Source organism: Salminus brasiliensis, chromosome 22, assembly GCF_030463535.1.
Source record: "Salminus brasiliensis chromosome 22, fSalBra1.hap2, whole genome shotgun sequence".
NCBI classification, from domain to species: domain Eukaryota; kingdom Metazoa; phylum Chordata; class Actinopteri; order Characiformes; family Bryconidae; genus Salminus; species Salminus brasiliensis.
The window spans coordinates 12,755,475-12,777,146 of NC_132899.1; the positions used below are offsets into that span (position 1 = coordinate 12,755,475).

The 21,672-nt window shown below is 40.0% G+C and overlaps 2 protein-coding genes and 1 non-coding gene across 4 annotated transcripts; 2 read left to right on the forward strand and 1 right to left on the reverse strand.

Moving 5' to 3' along the window:
- The first annotated feature begins 709 nt into the window (after window positions 1-709).
- Window positions 710-900, forward strand: LOC140544557 (U2 spliceosomal RNA). Its single transcript, XR_011978258.1, has one exon. It is a non-coding gene; the product is annotated as a U2 spliceosomal RNA (small nuclear RNA).
- Window positions 901-1,712: 812 nt separating this feature from the next.
- Window positions 1,713-14,394, forward strand: dnajb12b (DnaJ heat shock protein family (Hsp40) member B12b). The gene is made up of 9 exons (XM_072667719.1): window positions 1,713-1,931; window positions 3,607-3,772; window positions 4,348-4,493; window positions 4,681-4,854; window positions 5,137-5,207; window positions 7,115-7,224; window positions 10,379-10,551; window positions 12,637-12,783; window positions 13,722-14,394. The coding sequence occupies exons 1-8, from the start codon at window positions 1,799-1,801 to the stop codon at window positions 12,756-12,758; spliced, it is 1,095 nt and encodes a 364-aa protein (XP_072523820.1). The 5' UTR covers window positions 1,713-1,798; the 3' UTR covers window positions 12,759-12,783; window positions 13,722-14,394.
- A 1,673-nt stretch (window positions 14,395-16,067) lies between these two features.
- ddit4 (DNA-damage-inducible transcript 4) lies at window positions 16,068-18,253 on the reverse strand. 2 transcript variants are annotated; one of them, XM_072667450.1, is made up of 3 exons: window positions 18,092-18,253; window positions 17,451-17,662; window positions 16,068-17,189 (listed from the first exon to the last, which is right to left on the reverse strand). In XM_072667450.1, exons 2-3 carry the CDS (start codon window positions 17,611-17,613, stop codon window positions 16,696-16,698), a joined length of 657 nt encoding a protein of 218 aa, XP_072523551.1. In that variant the 5' UTR covers window positions 17,614-17,662; window positions 18,092-18,253; the 3' UTR covers window positions 16,068-16,695. The 2 variants fall into 2 exon arrangements, with proteins under 2 accessions (XP_072523551.1, XP_072523550.1); XM_072667449.1 differs by having other exon boundaries at window positions 17,451-17,665.
- Window positions 18,254-21,672: the final 3,419 nt, after the last annotated feature.

Sequence of the window (21,672 nt, forward strand, 5' to 3'; positions counted from 1 at the left end):
AGAGCGTACGTGTATATGAGGTTTAAAAAAAATGAATAATATCTGACATAAACTCAGGAGGTTGTCCAGTCTGACAACTGCTGCTAGATACAGCTCTGTATAATCCATTTATAGTAAGATACATTATACACACACAGAAAATAATAAAAAATAAAAGTAGGATCATTTTCCCTTTCGTGTCTCACAACAACACACGTGTTAAAGTAACAAAGCTGTTAGCTGTGTGCTGCAGGTCTAACCAGCCAGTGTAGTTCCACCTAGCGGTTGGTGGAGAAACTGCAGCGCCCTGTGGGCACGGCTGGCCCAATATGGCCACCGAGAGACAGAGTACCTAAACCAAAACTATATTTTCACCCTTTTAAAGTTCTTTTTTTAACGAGTGTTTTTCCGAAAGTCTGAATTAAAGACGTTACTTTTAATCTCGTTTGTGTTTACTGTTAGAAAACAATTATTCGCCTATTTTGTTCGCGTCTTTTCTGATTGGACGGCTGGTGAGCTCATTATCATTTCCCCCCTCCGCTTAATTTTGTGCTCGATATTTGTTAAATATCCAGTTTTGTTCGGGGCGGTTGGTGTTTCAAAGTCAACAGTAATCTTTCCGCGTTGTGTTGTACATTTAATTTGTGAAAAAGCAGTGCAGTAGTGAACCCACCGTCCTCGTGTCGTCAGTGTCGAAAAATGAGCCATTTCTTTTCGAGAGCCGGTCGGTATCGCTTCTCGGCCTTTTGGCTAAGATCAAGTGTAGTATCTGTTCTTATCAGTTTAATATCTGATACGACCCCTACCCGGGGTCCATATATTAAATTGATTTTTGGAACAGGGAGATGGAATAGGGGCTTGCTCCGTCCACTCCACGCATCGACCCGGTATTGCAGTACCTCCGGGAACGGTGCACCTCCTCTATCAGTCAAAAATCAGACCAGGAACAACTCTCAGAAATTAAACTGTATATTAATAACTTCTGAATGTCAGATTTCCACAACTCCATCAGATTCACTCCATAAGTTTATTGTTAATCAGAGCTCATGACCATGCAGATTTAATCCTAATATGTATCCATATCCACAACGATCCTCAAGACCGTGCAATATCACAGCATGGGATTAACTCTACTCCTACATTTACTCTCAATAGAGAAGAAGCACCACTTAAAGTGCTCTGTAGTCTAATACTAGTCTTAATCCCTGTCTGGGAAACTAATGTCTTCTTATAGTCAACCGCAATCAAACCACGAACCTATTCTTAAATGTTATTTGTTAAACATGGCAAACAATTTATTGTTAATATTTTATATTATTATGATTATTATTATTATTATTATTATTATTATTTCGATGGTAGAAAAAGAATATTTAGAGACTTAAACCTTTCCTACGACTGACTATATAAATTTCCCTCTATTTCCCTTAGTTTTACTGAATCGTTCCCTCTAAACTGGATTGTAAGATTAAGGGAACAAATTATTAGTTTAATCAAAATACATTGTATTAAAAATAGACATAATATAAATATTCCTCTACCTTCACACTTCAGGGGCTCTGTGCACTTCTAACTAAATCCCATGATTTTTCCCCTCCGTGTTTTTCCTCCTATAGGACTGTATCCGTCATATGGTCTTGTTTGTGCTTTGTTAAAATAAACATTTAAAAATAATATAAATAGTCTGTAAATACGATCCCATGGGTTTTGACGAGAGCGTACGTGTTACGTCATCAGCAGGCGCCGAGGGGGTGCGTTATTTGGTGCTGTGTGTTTATTGGTGTAGCTCCGGTTTTGCCGTTCACGGAGACGCTCCGCAATGGAGGGGAATAAGGACGAAGCGGAGCGCTGTATTGAGATCGCAGTGAAAGCAATTAGAAATAATCAGGCAGAGAAAGCGCAGCGGTTTCTGGAAAAAGCACAGAGACTCTTTCCAACCGACAGAGCGAAAGGTAAGGAGAGACACCCCCCACCACCACCACCACTAGCCCCCCCAAAGCTAAGCTGCTCATTAATCCTGAACATTAGAGACCATTAGGGCCTTCTCTTCTCATAGACAAGCGTAGATCCATGTCCAGTCCGTGCTGGTGATTAATATCACCAGTGGCTGTCTGATAAGGTCTGTCTTAGAGGTGATTTTAGGAGGTAGCGTTATCCGCTGATGTGGCTAACTGTCGTGTGAACACGGTGCTCTGCCTGATCTGGTGTGTATAGGTAGAAGTAAGGCGTATATATATATATATATATATATATATATATAATCTCATATAGGCGTATATCACAGTGTATAGTTAGTGTTAGGCTAAAAATTACAGTGTGTTATAACGCATACTAGTGTACATAAGCATGCATAAGCGTTACACAGTGTAGTGTACAGTATTATACCCATAGTATGCAGGCCCTTAGGGACTGGATTAGCGTTCCTCTGCCCCAGTGTCCCAGTTTACCGCCCAGCTCAGGGCTCGCCTCACTTTACACATGTATCCCACTTTTTTTTCTTTGACCATGTGAAGCTGTTTGTTTCTACTGAAGCAGGTGATTCAGGGATAGTGCAGGGCCTTGTCAGACCTAGGATTGGAAACCCTGGACAGTTTTAACAGTTATTATTTTCCTGTATTGAAGAGATGAAGGGTATTTCTCATGTGCTCAACATGGAGCATACAGATAGAGGCGTCCTACCTGGTCTCCTTTCTGTGGTGGAAAAAACCCAGCAGGGTTGATGGGAGGGTTATTTAGGGAGAATATGGAGCATATTTGCACCCTCAGCCCACTACCCTACCTCTCCTAATGCTGCCCTCCTCCCTGTTAACCAACCAACCAACCAACCAGACAGCACAGCACACCTAACCACTAGAGGAGTGAACCTGTGACCTCTGACCTCTCTGATCTCAGGTTTGACCACAGTGCAGTTTGATTATTTAGATAGGTTCTGCAGGTACGCTGATGTGAGGCTAGAAGAACTGGAACGCAAACTCAATAAAAGCATGCATTATGCAAATAATGCATTATTTGATCTAAAAGGTTCATGTTTTTTAATTAGTTTCAAAAGAAATGTTATTTGGTTCAGTGATACTGATATATACTATGTGTCCAAATATTTGTGGACACCCCTTCTAATGAATGCATTCAGCTACTTTAAGTTGCGACCATTGCTGACACAGATGTGAAAATGCACACACATCTTGTGTAGTGCCTTTAGAAAAGTATTGCCAATAGAATTGGACTCTCTGGAGCAGATATTGGCGCATGCCTTATACCCCCCCAGCACTTCACTAGTAGACTTGTTGCTGAATGCAATGAAATCCTCACAGCAATGCTCCAAAATCTTGTAAAAAGCCTTCTCTGGATAGTAGAGACAGTTATGCCAACAAAAGCTGGATGTACCCATCACTTCAATTGATCAATGCAGCCATAATCTACTAACCTTGATATTAGTATTGTCACTGCACAGTCCATTGGCTCTGTAAGTACACTAGATGTCCAGGACCACATCTTACAATGTCTGGTTTAGGAAGAACCAAATTATAAAGCTGGTTTAGTCAGCAAGACTAGTCTTGATTGAAGATTCGAGCTTTGAGATTAAACTGATCTCTAGTTTTATTCTTGTTTAATGTGTGGGGTCTGCAGTACTATTGGAGTCACTCCAGCAGAACGGACAAGCCTCCTCTCAGAATGGCTCCACAGCAGGAACAGAAGCTCCAGAGGACGGGTCAGAACACCAGAGAACTTCAGAGGACAGAAGCTCAGACTCTGCCAAAGCTTACAGTACAGACCAGGTGGATGCTGTCAAAAGGTGTGACAAATAAATGTAATAAATAACAAATAAATAACAGCTTTAGTAAAGGGTATTAGGGTGTAAAAAAGGATGTTGGGTTATATGGTCAAGACTCTGTTTGATTTACAGTATATTAGGTGTTTGGGTTCTTCCAAGCTGTGATTATGTACTAGGTACTTTTATGTGTAAAAAAACGTCGTCTTTAAGATGGATGGCAAATAAGTTAAATCTTCTTACTGGCGAGTGAACAGCACGTTTCAGACTCCTTTATTTAAATGCAGTTTCCTATGATGGGGGCCTCCAAACATGACAGCATTACAGATCAGGTAAACTCACACTTTATCAGAAACGACTGCTGGTTCATCAACATGAGCAAAAGCAGTCATACATTTTTGAACATGTACAAACCACTGTCTTTGCATAGCAAACAACTTACTGTCTTTACATAGCAATGACTAATGTACAGACCCTTTCATTCACTCTGATGTGTTGCGGAAAATATTTTTTTCTTGTTTTTTGAAAAACATTCAGATTACATTAGACTTCACACGTGTTCTCATCTTGTTCCTGTCTATTCTGCTCTATGTCTGCAGAATAAAACAGTGTAAAAACTACTATGAGATTCTTGGAGTGCAGAAAGACGCGTCAGATGAAGACCTTAAAAAAGCGTACAGGAAACTGGCCCTGAAGTTCCACCCTGATAAGAACCATGCACCAGGAGCTACAGAAGCATTTAAAGGTTAGTTTTATTTATTATTTTTTTAATTTTACCACTCTACTACAGGTCTGAGCAGACCTTCCTTCTCTACAATAGATTTGTGTATGCTGCTTTATTTGAAGAATATTTCTTTATATTTAATTTCTATCTTTTTTAAAGGCGGGAAGTGGAAACTTTGGTTGTATGTTAACAATATTTTTCTGCACAGCCATAGGGAATGCGTATGCGGTGTTGTCCAACCCAGAGAAGAGGCGTCAGTATGATCAGTATGGAGAGGTCAGAGGCAGAGCTGGCAGGCACAGCCATGCAAATGCAGACTTCCAGCCTGATATCACGCCAGAGGATCTCTTCAACATGTTCTTTGGAGGAGGATTTCCCTCTAGTGAGTTTTTCCGTGTCTATGGTCACCGGTATTGTCCCATTGAAACTGAAGATGCACTGATATGGGACTGGGGGCAGATATTTTACATGCATTTATCTGCTTTTTCTAGAAATTGGGACTAAATTAATAAATGAACATTACAGTACAAACCCAATCGAATGAATCTAATGCAAACACCCTGCTCTTCTGAAATACAACAAATACCTCATCAAATATTTACTTTAAAGGACCAGTCAAATCTTGTTGAATGTGTCTGAAAGAATGAGACCTGTTCTTTTGCAGGCAGTGCACACATGTACAGCAATGGACGAATGCGCTTTAGTCAGCAGCGGGAGAGAAGAGAGCAGAGAGGAGTAAGTGAAGCATCCTGAAACAACATAGTGTTACTTTACCATGCATTATTCTGCAGCACATGGGCAGTGCATCTTAATATTACATGTATATACAGTTGAGCTGAGATCTAAGAACAGTGGTATGTATGTCTGTTTATCTGGGATGTGAGGATTTATTTGTGCCCAAAACACCAAGATAATTACCTAAAAACCTTAAAAAGAGTTAGAAACAGTTGTGAGTATGTCTGTCCTGTTGCCTCAAGAAACTATTCAGTACCTAGTTTATCTATGAATTCTTCATTAATGTCAGGATGTTGGATGTTCACAACCCGACCTCATCTTCAACACACTCCAGTTGTATTGGATTAATATATATATATTAGTTCTGCAATCTGAGCTTTTATGATCTGCAACCGGCTCATGTAGCATCCCCCGATGTCGGTAACCTACAGTATATGAGCCTATGTGTGTACTGAAAAAAAGAGGGCACTAAAATTTTTATTCCTGGTTCTATTGATTGGAAAGATAAACGTGGGCTTAAGAAAGTCTGATCACTATGTAAAATCATTCAGTGGATAGACCTGTTAGCAACCGCTGCTTAATATGAAGTAACCCTTCATCCAGTAGCAGCTTGTTTCTGTTAATTAATGAACTTTGCTAATGGCAAAGTCCTCAGCTCTACCAGGTTAATTGGAAACATTAGGAATGCTTAGGAATCACAAGGTAATTTTTAAGTACCACAAGCTGTTCTTTTCATGAAGCTGAGAACAAGTTTTGTGTACAGTGTTTAAACCCCTGTTTTTCTCTGATTCCTAGAATTGAAGTCCGCAGTTACAGTGTTTTTGTTTAGGCCATGTAGGGCATTGTGGGATTTGTTTAGGACATTGTTAATGTTGTCATCAGCAGGATTTGCAAGAGCTGTTTTATAAAATGCTGGAAGACCTTTGGCAGACATGGACCATTAGAGGGCAGCAGTCAGCTGTTTAGACCTGATCCACTAAATCATTTTAAGTATATAACGAGTCAGGTTTACTCTCAGTTCTGAAGTTGTCAGTCCTTATATAGCAAATTGTTGATTTAATTAAAGTTAGCAAAGAATTAAGTTAAAATCAAGCTGCTAGATATCTGTATTAACCTTTGTTCAGAATTTCTAGCACCCCCCCCATGGTGTGGATTAGGGCTGTGCATGGGCAAAAACCTGGGATACAGTAGTTACTTATTCAGGATATTAAAATATATTGCAATACTGTAAGCAAGGTGATATTTTGAGATTTTTACTTTAAATACATTTTTAGGAAAACTGTCATAGTTTAACAAACGCACCACCACAAGCATAAAATCAAAGTAAAAGAAAAGACTGTTTGTCCTGTCAGAACCTGTGGGATCTGAAGTCACAGTCCATCACTGCTATCTAGCGGTCGGGGTGTAAACACAGCACCAAATGAATCACTGACTGCCACCAATCTTTGCAAGTAAACTATTAATTAAAAATCAATACTTTGTTTATAAGAATCGATACAATATTGTGATACTTGCATATATCAATATTTTCTTACACCTTTCTTGTGAATGTGTAATCTGCCTTTTTGTCATGTGTAATTTAACTATTATGGGGTGTATAAAAAGTGGGTTGTGTTAGTCTTTATGTTGGAACATACTTATGAACTTTTAGTAACTTTAAAATTAAAAAGGGCTAGTTGATTTATTTTGGGACCCTGATCTTTGGTTAGGGTATAATGTGTAGGACTAGACTTATGGTTTTGGTGAGACTGTGTTGTAGATCTGGGTCAGCATGGTGGTTAGGATTGTACTTTGAGTCATGAGGTTAGGTTCAGTATACAAGAGATTTATATTGTGTGTGTGTGTGTGTGTGTGTGTGTGTGTGTGTGTGTGTGTGTGTGTGTGTGTGTGTGTGTGTTCTTTTACAGGGTGGCTTGGCACTCTTCGTCCAGCTCATGCCCATCTTTATACTTGTTATTGTGTCAGCTCTAAGCCAGATGATGGTGACCAATCCTCCCTACAGCCTTAGCTTTGCACCGTAAGTTCACAATCACATACACTTGGCACACAGTTTAATTATACTAACATGTACAATGAGTGTATGCCTGCAGCTCTCTACTTTACTCCCATCTACTTTACATTTATACATGTTATAGCTCAGCATATGTATATAATTCTTCAGCTGTTTATCACATTGGCCCTACACAAACTCTCAAGCTCTCACTTTCTGTCGTTACTGTTATAAAATGTAAAATGTAAAATGTTATAATCAGTATTTGAAATAACATAAGAACAGTTTCCAGTTTACCAAACGAGGAAAAACGTGTGTCTGTAAGCTGTAGAGCATCTATAATATTATTATAATGTTCCCTCACAGAAAACCTCACAGAAATAACTGTGAAAAGAGAATTACAGTATATTATTTATTATGGCTGTGTATTGGCAAGAACCTGGCGATATGATGCATATTCAGGTGTTATGATTTAATATATATTGTGATATTGCAATATTGTAAGCATTGCTATTTTAAGTCATACTATATACACACACAACACACCATAATATACATAAAATCCAAACAAAAGGAAAATGTACTTTTTATCCAATCAGAACAGTGGGATCTGAGGACAGAGCACTGATATCTGACAACACTGATATCTAACGGTCGGGGTTTAAACAAATGAATCACTGTCTGTCCCCAATCTTTGCCTGTAAACTATTTATTAAAAATCTATACTGTTTTTGAGAATGATACAGTATTGCAAAACATAATATTACAATACTTTGATATATCTATTTTTATATACCGCTCCTAAATTGTCGTTTAATATCTCATTTGTTTTCTATATAATATTTAAAATGTTGGGTAGCTTAACTATTTAGCATATTTGAATTAACTCTCTACATCATCAAACGAACCAGCAGAGCAGTAGCAGAGTACATCCACAAAGCTCTGTCTCAGCGTAATACACATCCTTGTATTATTATTATTCCCTAATTAGAAATACAGATGACTCCTGAATTTACTTGCAAGTAGTCCAGCTGCTTTGGCTCTTAGAAAGGCTCTATCCATAGTTCAGTAGTAGGAAAAGAAAGAAACAAAAGGGTGCAAGGGTGAAGTGGGGTGAAATCATCCCTAACTACTCCTGTGGGGACTGTGAAGCAGGATTGAGGCATTAGCTTGAGACGTATTGATCCTGCCTGTTCACTCCAGGGAGCCGTGGTAAGGCCTGTGTGGACGTGAAGGCCGTGTAGATGTGTGGTGTTATCAGTCATTTGTGGGGTAGAGTGATGACGCCTTCTCTGACGAGTCTGCTGATCAATAGCTAATCGCATTCACCAAGTGACCAGACAGTTCCGCTACTGCAGAGCTGACCGGTCCTGCTTCTCACGTACAGCATCTAGTCACCTAATCTGTAGGATGTGGAGTACTAAGCAAAGCTTATTGACAGCCTGCAGGCTGATACAGGACATTTAGCAAATATATTCTCACACTCTCTCACTGATAAAAAACAAAAAGGTGGGTGGATGTGTTCTGTTGGGTCCTGACAGTACCTGCTGTTGAGTTAATTTTTTAGGCATAGGACAATGAGTCTAAGTTTAAGCCTATAACTTTACATGACACGCTTAAAAATAAAGGTGCTTTAAGCGATGCCAGAAATCAGGGCTGGACAACGGCCTACTAAACCTGGCAATTAACAGGTGAGCTGAATAAGGTGTGCTTGATCAGGAAAAGGAGAAAACTGTGCAGGGATCTGGCCCTCCAGAAACAAAAAGGGCCTACCCCTGCCATAGAATGACCACTTTTGGTTCCTTTAAGAGCAATTTTAGTATTGTTGTAAATGAGCTCAAGGAATCCTTTGTAGCACTTTATTTTTAAGGGTGAAGTAACAGCACATAGTGGCTATGTTGAAGAAAAGGTATTCCTTCATTGTAAATGATCATATGATCACATCAGGAAGCACAGTGTTGGTTTCACGTTTGTAAAACTGCATTGTCCACATGAACTCATAACCTCTGTCCTGGGCTTTTACTTTATCTTTGGTGTGCTTCTTGTCCTGTTGCACTAAGAAGCCATGAGGAGTTTCTGACCCCTGAACTTTCCCCTTAGCCACCAACTTATCGTTTTAGGAGTGGACCTCAGGTGAAACCTTGCACCACGATTACTCAGTCAGGTTTTCTCCACCACTCTTCTCCCTGTAGAGCGTGATAGTGATAGTGAAACAGAGAACCCTTGCTCAAAATGGCCAGTGCTGGGTCATGGTATCACTCGGGGAACAAGACTTTTGCACTCTTCCCCTGGACCCTGATTGCCTGCCACATGCAATGTGTGCTAGATGAGCACACATGCAGAGACTTTGGTTCTCCTTATAGCTACCTGACCTATAGTTTTTGTTCTCTGCTATGACATTTATTATAATATATATATTATATTTATTATATATATATAAGCTTTTATAACATTGTGAGATAATTAAATTTTTTTATCCCATCATTATCATAAGACATCTCTCCTGGTCAAAATAATAATTCACCTGATAAATGTTATTTATATAGTAACTGTCATACAGTTTAATGCAGCACACTGCTTTACACAAAGAAAGAGTTATAGTAGATAATGTATGTATTTTCGCTGTAATGCAATGGCTACTTCATATGAGAAGGAACCCCCTACTTGACTTTCAGTATAAATCAATGTAATTCTTTTTTAAAAGGTTTCATTTTAGAGCATGTCCGTTTGGACACAATGTAAATAACAACTGCCAGATTCAAAGATTTTAAAAATGTAAATCTGCAAAAATGGAGAGACATGTTCTATGAAATGGCTGACCAAATGAAATATTAAGCACTGAAAAACATAATTACATTATAATGATCATGATGAGGAAACATTTAATTTCCTTTTGTTATGGCAACCTAGACAATTAAGTCTTCTGTCACAGCACAGCCTTACTGTTCACCTGTCCACTCTAATTGACATGTCCTTCAACACGGAAGCTAAAATGAGATTTCACAGTCAGACTGTCTCAGAGCCAGACTTCAGCAGAGCAACATTCAGTTTAAGTTGTGTAAAGCCACATTCTATTTCTCGTGGAAGCAAGTTCATGTGATACTGTTAAGCCTTGTGCATGTATTTGGTCACTTGCTGTCTGACACACATCCTCTCACACACATGCACTTGTTTTGTGCAGGTCAGCGGGTCACACACACAAGCGATTGACGGAGACGCTGCGCGTGCCGTACTACGTGAATGAGCACTTCAGTAAGGAGTACAGTGGCATGGGTCTCAGGCAGGTGGAGCGTAACGTGGAGGACGACTACATCTCCACCCTCCGGAACAACTGCTGGAGAGAGAAACAGCAAAGTATGATCCACTTGCACAATACCACTGCACACCAATTCACTCCTCTATGCTTAGCAGTTCCATTTTTATTGATTAAGCTTAATAATTAAGAAAGGGTTAAATGTTGCCTATCAGAGTTTCCATGCAGAACTTTGATCTTTTACTTGCATAATGTCCTAATCTGATGATAGAGGTTGATCCCAGTCATTAGGGCTCAGTAGCGCTGCTTACAAAATCCCCTGCCAATGCGCTGGAAAGCACATGATTATTTTAAAAGCACTTAGTATTTTCCCGGCTGGAAAAGCATGAACTGTATATGTACTGTATATGTTTACAACACCTATGAAATTATAGTAAATAAACATTCAAATATTAGACTAAATACAAATAATATTTATACAAGAAACAGTTTTACATAACTGTGTTTATTAAAACCTCAAAGCTCAAAGCTTCAAAACTCTCCTTGAATGCATTCAGCTGCTTTAAGTTGAACCCATTGCTGACACACAGATGTGCAAATGCACACACCGCTTGTCCAGACCCTGTAGTGGCAATGGTCAAAAGCCGATCCGCACCAAGAGCCCTTCAAGCTTCAAGTACGGCTCTGCTAGACCCGCCATCCTTTAAATCCACGGAAGACAAGCATCCAGGCTTTTTTCTGTCCTGGCACCAAAGTGGTGGAACGAACTTCCACTGGGTGTCCGAACGGCCGAGTCGCTCGCTGTCTTCAAACGCAGACTGAAGACCCACCTCTTCAGAGAGTACTTGGGCGAATAGAGTACTATGGTCACCTTATTGTCTTGTGTTTAGTAATGTCTAAGCTTAGAGGTATCTTTGAATTATTAGTCTATTCTAACTAGCTAAGGTTTTTCTTGGGTAAATAGCAAAGCACTTTTGCAAGTCGCTCTGGATAAGAGCGTCTGCTAAATGCCTTAAATGCAAATGTAAATGTAGTGAAATACAGCCAATAGAATAGGACTCTCTGGAGCAGATTTGCAGCATGTTTAATGCCAGACGTGGGCTAGAGGGATATTAAGCCTCCCAGCACTGAGCTGTTGTTTACGTAATGTGCTTAGTTGGCTCTGCACATTACTGTATGTACAAATCAGATGGATCTGGATTCAAACAGCTGTAGATGTTGCTTAATAGCTATTACTGTCGATCCAGTAAAAGTACAATCACAATTAATCAATTGTGTGATGAAGTTTACTTATAAATTCATCACTTAAATAAGACTATACAAGCAGACTAGCAGGGTTTTAAACAGGATCGCTGTTCAGTGTAATTGTGATTGTAAAAAGTGTTTTATGTGTCTGGAGCGCTGTCCTTCCTCAGCTTAACATCTTAAACCAGTGGTAAAATGAGTAGGTTGGCACCTCCCTAGATCACAAATAGGGCTTAATATCTATTTCTCATATAGCTCATGTTCTACGGGTTCGGGTTCAGATGAAACCTGAATAAATTAATTACTTAAAAAGATCTAAAGTGATATGCAAATACATTACAGGTAGTTTCATGACTTTGCACCGTTGGAATTCAGCTGAGCAAGAAACCACAAAACATTTCCTTCAGTTGTGTTGGGTTCTTGGTAAGTTCCAGAAGGCATGTCATTCTGTTGGTGATTCATTACAGCTGGTTCGAACTGGTATCTCTTAATTCACTTCCTATTGGCTCACAGTTTTTGCGTCACTTTCTTTTCTTCATCAAATTAATCATCAAAAACTCTGCTTTTAACAAAGTCAGAGCAGGGGCCAGTGTCCTCATTCACACTAGCTATTGCTTAAACTTCATAAAATAAGGAAATTGACGTTGAGAGAAGAGGCACTTATCTACTGTGTTCTATCTGTATTGATGAGGACAGTGCAAATTTGCTTAGTAGCTGAGTACACAATTTATCAACCCGCAGTTCATCTCTGTGGGAAAGTGATAGAAGAATCTACGTGGGCTTTGATGGGACGTTGCGTTGTGCTTGATTTCTGTTTTTTTTTGTTTTTTGTTTTTTTTTTGTGTTTTTTTTTGCAGAAAGATCTTTTACTGAAATTGACTTGTGCTGTGAATGGAGTATTACAGAATGTATTTTATTTGTATGTGTTTGTGTGTTTGCAGAGGAGGGTTTGCTGTATCGTGCACGGTACTTCGGAGACAGTGAGCTTTATAACCGAGCTCAGAGAATGGGTACTCCCAGCTGCTCTAGATTGTCTGAGGTGCAGGCTTCTCTCCACGGATAAACTGATGCCATCAATACAAGAACAGGTGGGCTCAGCCTGTAGGGGGAGGGGGGGGTGATTTGGCCCTTTTCTAACTAGGGCTCTGGTTTCACAAAAACACTGTCGCTAAACGGTGTTTAAGGATTTGTTTTAAAAAGTAACTTTGTCCGTCAGTGGTTTAAAAAAAAAATGGCAGTCCTATAACTTTCCTGCATGTCCTAGTAGGGGGCGGCTTAATCTTGAGTTCATATCTCGATCTCCTTCTCTTTCTTTCTCTCTTTTTTTCTATCTCACACACACTCTCTTCTCACAGCTTATTTTTGAAATAAATGAGTGGAGCTCCTTACAGCAAAAGCTTATAAAACCTGCCAGGGTTGGTAGGAATTTCAGGCAAATGTAAAAGTGAGTTTTTAATCATATGTCCCTTTAAAGTTGGCATTGGCCATCTTTGGATGCAGTGGACAGTGAGCATGCCTCACTGCCCATTCTGTAACTTTTTCCCTTAGCATATACTCACCTAAGACAAAAGGCATTAAGCATATAGACACAGCAATAAAGGAGCAGGTGGAGAGTGTGTTTATTCAGCTCTTAAAGCCCCAAAAAGGCCCTCAGTAAGCAAATGGAGTGCAAACAGAAAGCCACCAGCAGCAAGGGAGTAGAGAATTCTTCAGCAATGTCTGTTGGCTTTCTCTTCTATCCTGTCTCCTCTTTTGCAGTCTCTTTTAAATGATGCGTTTTCAATTGCCTGCCAAGCCTGACCCAGTTACTAGATGATCTACACCTGTCCCACTTCAGTGCGAGAGAAAATATGCGACCCAGTCATGCCGCACACTCCTGCTCACTGTATATAAGACCATGTGTGCAATCAATTTTCCTGTACTATTTTTAGCTTAATATCACATACTTTATTCCTATCAGTCCATTTTGATTTTGGATGTGTATGTATCACATTTTAACTTTTGTTCATTTCTTTTGTTTATACAGATTTTAAAAGAACCTCCTCGTTGGAGAAGACTGTGACAATGAACGGTGGCAAACTGGTGGCAGAAAATCAACCAAAGGAATAAGACTTCAAACTGACTGCTGGTTTATGTGTGTGTGTATATATGTGTATGTGTGTGAGTGGATGAGTTTTTGTTAGTTAAACAGGATCCATTTCTGCCTGGCTGTGATGGTCATATTACATTTTAAGGTTTGGGGTCTTCCCCTAGCTGTCTGCTCCATAGCTACATCTGAGCTACGCCTTGAGTAAAGGATTCTTATGGTAAAATTTGTATCACCCAGATGACTGAAACTTCAGCAAGAGCATTCTACATGTCTTCGTTTGCTTCAGTCCTTTGTAGATCATGATCTAGTCATGTTGCATTAATTTATAATTGTACATTGGAGATTTCACTGCGCAGGGATTTTTTCGATTAGGTTATGCATAGTTAATAAGCTTTAACTGTTAAAAATTTGCACTCCATACTTTTATCATGGACACTAACATTTAAGGTGGCTGCTGTATTTATTCAAAGATTTGGACCTTTTTTTTTTTTTTTTTTTTTTTAAACTATGAAGTTTTATATTTTTAAACTCCCAGGGAAGTCTTGCACTGCTGACAGAGGCAGTCGCATTGCAGTGAAGGAACAATAAAAATCCTACGTGCCACTCTTCACTGCTCAGGCTAGCGTGTTTTGTTGTCTTTGTCCTGAGTGTGCAGAGACTTTTGGGGGGTGTGTATTTCAGGAAAGGCAGAAGTGTGCGAGTGTGAGTGCGTATGTGTGTGTGTGTCATGTCGGGTTTTGGCAGCCGTTTACATTCCCAGTGAAAGCTAAAACATGCTGAGGCTCACGTTCATCGTCAGCCTGTAGTTCAAACAGCTTGTGTGTGCTGATGGTCACAGCTCGTTCCAACTGGTCTCTGCTGGATCTGCATTACTGATGAGCGCCTATTTTCTCTTTTTTTCCTCTCACTGTTCGATCTTTTTTTTTAACCTCAAATTACTGAACTTTGCAAAATGTTCAGCAGTTTATCATAGTACGCAGAAATCTTTCAGTCTTTCACCCTTTAGCAGTGCTTTACACTGCAAAAAGTGAAATCTTAACAAGCCAGAACATCTTGGAAAATGAGTGAATGAAAACAGATTTTTGGTTTTATGCTTGTTTAGTTGTTTTTATTTCAAGACATTTTGTACCAAATTATGTTATAGACTGTCTTTTGTCAATAGTAAATCACCACTGGCAGTTTAGCCCTAGACTAGTCCTAATCTGCTTCTAGAAAACCACACTCATCTTGAATGTCCAGAAGTTAATAGACATCTGTTCTTAATAGTGTATTCAGCTGTAGGTTGCTCTCATTACTGACACAGATATTGAAATGCACAGTTTGTATATGTGTCGCCATAGAAAAACAATAGGCAATAGAATGTGACTGAAGGACCTACACATGAGCCTGGGGTTGCTGTGTCCAATGCTATGCGCTGGATGGAGGGGCATGATGCACCCCAGTATTGAACTGTAAAGCAGTGGAACTGTGTTCTCTAGAGTGATGGTGCGCCATCCAATACCTTTGGGACCCAGAACTAATCATCTAAGTCATCAGGACCTGACCTCACTAAAGGTTAAACCTAATGCTCTTCTGGCTGAATGTAATGAAATCCTCACAGCAATGGTTTCATTATTAATTTGTGATATGGGAAGAAACATTAAGGTCTCCACAAACATTTGTAGCCATTTGATGTAGCCACAGTACTTAAGATCAGCTTTTATCCCAGTTTCTTCTATGTAATGGAATGAATGGTGTTTGTATAGGCCTGCACACAGCCACAGCATTCAGGAGTGGCTTAAATACCAGTGTAGTTCACCAAAAGCAGTATTTGTAAAGATGGGACATTGAAATGTCTAGTCAGAACCAAGATCAGCTTGCAGAGTCCTGATGAACATAGTAAACATTATCCAGAACTGGAGCGGAGCATTCCCATTTTGTTACACATGTCTATAGTTAAATAGAAGTAGATGGACCACAGGCCATAAACTTAAAGCTTGCAGAAGGTTTGGCACATTCATGGTGTTCCTTAATTTGTTCATTTAAGACAGGACTGGTTTGGTCTCCGTAGTCTTAAGATCAACCGTAGTTGAGAGGTTACTCATTTTATACCTGTATTTCACCTTAAAAGTAGGGAACTGCTGTTACCTGTAATAGTTTGGCATTGCCTACTTAAAGTATTCTACCCAATTCCACTGCAAATATCAAACAAAAGAAGCAATCAATTCTGGTATTTCTTCAAAAATAATTTATTTTCTGCATTTCTGTAAATGAACGTACAAAAATGTAACAGTATTTGAATATCAAATAAATAATGATGCATGGAGGAATATGCATGACAGTTATAGGAGGAAAAAAAAAAAAAAAAAAAAAAGCGCATGGGGCCATTTTAACTGGATCTTCACAAAAACAAAATGGCACTTGCTAAATTAAAAAGTTAAAAACAATCATCCATGACAAGAGTAAATCAAGTTTACAAGACAAAATAGCTGCCACAGCAGGTTTCCGCAGAAACTGAGGTAAACATTTCAAAGCAGTTGACAGAACAGCACCTGTCAGGTTCAAAAACTGCCTGAAAGAAGTGCAATGTGAACTATATGCAGTAATCCGTAACTCGTACATACAGCAGTCGTTGAAAACAAGTGTGTTCATCAATTTGACAAACCCCATGTGTACCCTATGTTCTTTTATATAAACACTCTGGTGACAAAGGATATGCAGATATGTGGTCAGGTAATATCTTCACTATTGTAGTACACTTCAATATAAAATACAAGCTCTATTGCCTCAGGCAGTCGGTCATCAGAAGGCAAGGTCACCTCAGTCCTCAGCAACAGCTCAACACCTCTTGGGTCACCAGAAAGTGACAAGAGGTTTCTCTGAAAGCAAGACAGCTGCTGGAGGTCCAAGGAGTCAAGTTTGTCTTTTGCATTCAGCATTCTTCAATAAGCAGCTCTTCAGAGCTGTAGAGTTTCCTCTTAATCACCCTAAAGCCAGTGCTCAGTTTAAGGGCATGTCTTACTGGTGGAGACGAGGAGGACTTAGTTGCAAACAGGCCCTGGATTTTAGGCCAAATGCCTCCTGACTCCAGTCTGAGTACAAGGGTGAGCTGAAAGGTGGGGACAAGGTAAGGGTCCGCTGCTATCTGCCCTGCACACTGGTAGGTGTCCCCCTGCTCCACGCACAGGTCGATCAGCGCCCCTCGCAGGCCGCACGGCTCACTTGCAGCCAAATGTACCAGCTCCTGGCCAATGTGCTCCAGAAGTTTCTCTGGGATGAGCAGCTTGGAGCAGTGGAGAGTGCAGTCTTTGGCTTCGATCAGGCTGTGGGAGATCAGCTGCACAACTTCTTTACAGAGGCTCTCCTCCATTGGGTCGTAAAACATATCAGCATCAAGGGCAGATAAGTCTGGCAGGGATACAGAACCTGAAAGAGACAATGGACCATTTAGTTCGGTGCCAACTAAACCAAACTGTAAAACTACCAAGAGAACTAATCAGTTACAGGAGTTTAGCCATTCAGCAGTGATTAGAAACTGATCATAACTATTTGCATGAAAGATCACTCAGATCAGATTTAAGTCAGATATGCACCAAGTCACTGTTTTGCTCCTGATCACCCTTTTGAACTTAATTTGAGTGAATGAATGAAGCATGAATGAATCCCTGAAAAAGCAGAGACACGTACCTGAGTCAGACACATCATCATCTCTGCTGCTGGTGCTCTCGGAGTCTGAGTCCAGGCTGTGGCTCAGTTTCTGCACCAGAGAGCTCCAGGACAGGCGCTTGGCTGAGGCCTCAGTAGCAGGAGACGGTTCTGCCCACACACCAGCACTTCGCTCTTTATGCATGATTGTATCCAGCGAGATTTGTTTCTTCACCAGGAAAGGACTTCTTTAACTTCTAAAAAAAAAAAGAGTCAATAAGGACAAAAAAAAAAAAAAAAAAAGATTAATATTATGACCCAAAAAAAAAAAAAAAAAATAGTAAAGAAAAAAGGGCATTGCTGTGCTGTTGTTAACCTATCATAGAAGTTTCTAGCTAAGAGTGCCAGGCAAACACTGGCCAGGCTAATCAGCTATAGCGCATCACGTCAGCACACAAAGACCAAACAGGGAACACACTTAATTCACTTCTAATTTCTGCAAGAACCAACGAATAGCTTTAATGTAACTAACATTAAATGAAGAACCTAAGCTGCAGGTATTGTGCATTTTGCAAAAACTACCACGGTAGCTAAAGTTGGAGAACGGTGCCTGGAACAATGAATAGACAGAAAAACAAAGTCTAAAGAGAGTAAAAATGGCCTCTTCGAAGTCCAACACTCACCAAAATAGAGCTGTAACGGTCCGGAGTCGGTGCCAGTGCAGTCCCCAAGATTATACGTACAGTCTTTATAGTCATTCAACAAAAAGTACAGTGCTAAAAGTAACAAAGGAGCTCGTCTCAGTGCTGCTTTCCTCGGCCCTCCGCCCGCTCTCCTCTCTACAGACTGATGTCATGAAGCTGAACAAAGCTGTTTAAATAGCTCCGCACCAGCTGCAGCTCCGCACGCCCCCTCAGCAACGCCGCAGCCAATCAGCCGTCAGCTTCGGTGCCGAGCCTGCCTCGCTGCTCCAGGACTCAGCAGCCAATCAGCGCGTAGCTCACGTCCCGAGCGTTGCACTCTGCCCGGTAACATGAGGCTGAAAGGCTGCGGGGCGCAGACTCCGCCACTGAGCGCTGGGCAGAGGAAAAACAGCCCAACCGCCTTTTGTCTCACTGCAGGACAAGTTAGGGCAAAACCTCACACCCCACAGCCTTGCCGACGACTGGGGTGGACACCAGTGCAGTTAAATCTTTCGACTTTAATGAGAAAGTTAGTATTTCTGTTCGGAACTGTGTGGTTCTTTGTTGCAGTAATGCAGAATGAGTCTTACTGAAAGCCACACTTCCTCAGGAATGCAGTTAAACTGCTAAGAAAAGTATTTTACACATTTATCAAGTTATCCTGGGACAAATGACACGTTTTGTTTGCTTGTTTTTTTTGTTTGTTTGTCTTTTTGGTTATTTAAGAAGTAGTAAACACTCTGGAGCTAAGTTTAAGCACTTTCACAGAATCAGTACTGTAACACCCCCCTTGCCAAAAACCACAGTTTGCAGACACTTTTCGCAGCAGCTAAAAATATTTCAATTCTTGTGATTTGAATATTCACCCACTCTTTTTTGCAGAAGGCCTCCAGTTTTGAGACGTTCTTGGGTCGTCTTGCACAACTTGGTTAAGCCCTATCCTAAAAGTTTCTATGAGATTTAAGTCAGGAGTGTAGTTCAGTTTGTGTCATTTCAGGTAGTCCAAGGTAGTTTTAAGGAGATGTTTTGGATCATTATCTTCTTGTAGAAGTAATACTCCATTTCAGCTTCAGCCTTTTAACAGATAGATTGAAATTTGCTGTAAAAGGTTCTTTAAGAAATGGCATAAAAGAAAGCGATGTTTGTGTGTGAAAACCTTTTAAAGGCTTAAAGATGTGGACATAAAGTGTATTTACATCTTTTTACAAAAAAATGGTTGGCTCAAACAACCATTTGTAGCACCTTTACTTTTTAAAAGTGCAGGATTTGCTGATTGTTTGTAGAATCCTTTTTTTCTTTTGTCCACCTGTGCAATGTTGACTATGCCACTGGCTGTAACACAACCCCAAAACATAATAGATCCACCCCATGCTTCACAGTTGGCAATGTGTTCTTACCATTCATTGATTGTGACTTCAGCAGTTTCCACAAACCACTTTTTCAAACATTTTCAGAGGTTTCCAAAACACCTCTGGCTTCTCTAGATGCTTTATAGCGTACCTCAAATATTGAGTTGTGTGATGTAGGTATGCTTTCCTTCTTATGACTCTTCAATGAAGTTTATGTTTGTGCAAGCAACTCTGCAGACTGGAACAATGCACCACCACTGCTGACTCAGCTAAACCTTCATGCAGGTTCTTCGCAGTCATGTGGAGGTTTTGATTTTGATCTTAGCAGCATATAAACAGTTCTTTTCAAAAGTTTTTTTTTAAATTCCAGATGTCATCTTGACCTCCACAGTTCCCACAAACTTAATTACATTTCTCACAGTAGAAACACCTTGATTACTGTATATTCTCATTGTCTTCCTCTGCCTTGTGGGCATCAGCAGGCCCAATTTGCTAATCAAGGTCTGAATAAAACAAATATACACTGTACACATACACACACATACACATTTAGATATATCTCCTTAAACGCTGCATTTTTAATTGAGAGACCATAATTAGCAGTTTATCTGCAGGGAGTGTGTGTGTGTCTACTTCTAAAAAACTAACACATAGGCCTACCAGTATAAACTGCATCTGGCCATGAAACAAAAACCTAGAGAGAGCTGTTTGGCCACTGTTCCCTCCACCCGGGAGGATGGGTGGAGGGAACAGTGTGGACAATACAGCCGTCTTTACAACACACTCAAGCCTGTATGCCCTAAGAGTACAGGGAAACAGAACAGGACACCCATGTGATAAGTGTACCTCAAGCTATTACTATGTAACTTATGCAAAGTCAGCTCATACACAATGATAACATCTGAAAGTGTAAAAAAAAAGTCACCCTAGTGCTGTAAAAAATTAAATAAATAAAAATAGAAGGCCACCCTGCTATCAGTACACTGTGTTACTCTAACAGGCTGAAGAACCACAACCTGTTAGGTCAAAATAAGGGACAGCAGGTTGTGATGCAATGTTAAATTACTGTGTATAAATCACTTAGTGCTGCTCCTAAGCCAGTGGCTACTCCAGCACGTCATTGATCTGACAGGGTTATAGCACAACTTGTGGTCTGAATGTGCAGCATGATGCAATATTGCATGGTCCTACATGTTCCAGTATTCTTTCAGAGGTCTTCTGATGACACTACAAGAAATGCAGTGCTGCTTAAGATAAGAGGCCTGAAATTGCTGCAGGCCTGTAGGATTGATCCAGATTTCAAAATGAAATCAGTCACATGAGAAATGTGGCTCTTATAAGAAAGCAAAGTGTATTTATTTTTAAAAGCATATTGTTAACTTGTATTTTAACCAATGTGATATTTGGCACCATTTGTTATATTTTATTATACGGTAGTACTGCCTCTAGTCTTTGTCGAGATGTAATAGTAGTAAAATGTTGTTTTCCATTCTGGTTTTATTTTTAAATGACCAGGTTGCGATCAAAAGGGCTTGTCTGGGACATAAACATCTATGAAACACTACCAGGTAGTTAAGAACTGTCCGAGAGTTCACCGAGTAATGATACTGAAGCATGCCAACATACCTCAGGGACGTTACACAGCCCCTTAGACTTTGGCCTGAGAGGACAGTGTGTCGTATTATCGTAGTTATCATGTCCTCACTGTGCAGTTTCATTTCTATGTATTACTGTGTATTACTGAATCAGACATTTCATACGTTTTAGATCTAAACTAAACATTTAAGATACAGCTCAGCCTCATATTTTTAAAATGGCCACAGACCGTTAAATCTTCTTATTTGTCAATGGAAGTGAGTGACTAAGATTTTAGTCTAAATCAATTTGGAGCATTTCTACTGGCCTACTCATTGTAAAATTTGGACACGGAGTAAAGAAAAACTGACAAGACCAATGACAATCAGCAAAAATGCTGTTTTGCCATGCTAATGGGCTCCATAAAGAAGAAAGGGGAAGTAGGTAAATAGTGAAATTAGGGAAATAGAAATACACAGACATCAGGACTGTCGAGTGTTTTGTCAAGCAAAGCTGAAGAGCTCTGCAACACATACATCCTTCTATAGGCCTTTCAAGTGCACTCAGCAAAGGGAAAAAAAAAAGGTTTTTGGCAGGTAGCCAGACTGCCACAGATGTGTTGAGAGTACACGTGAGTGCTGGACAAACTGTTCTCTG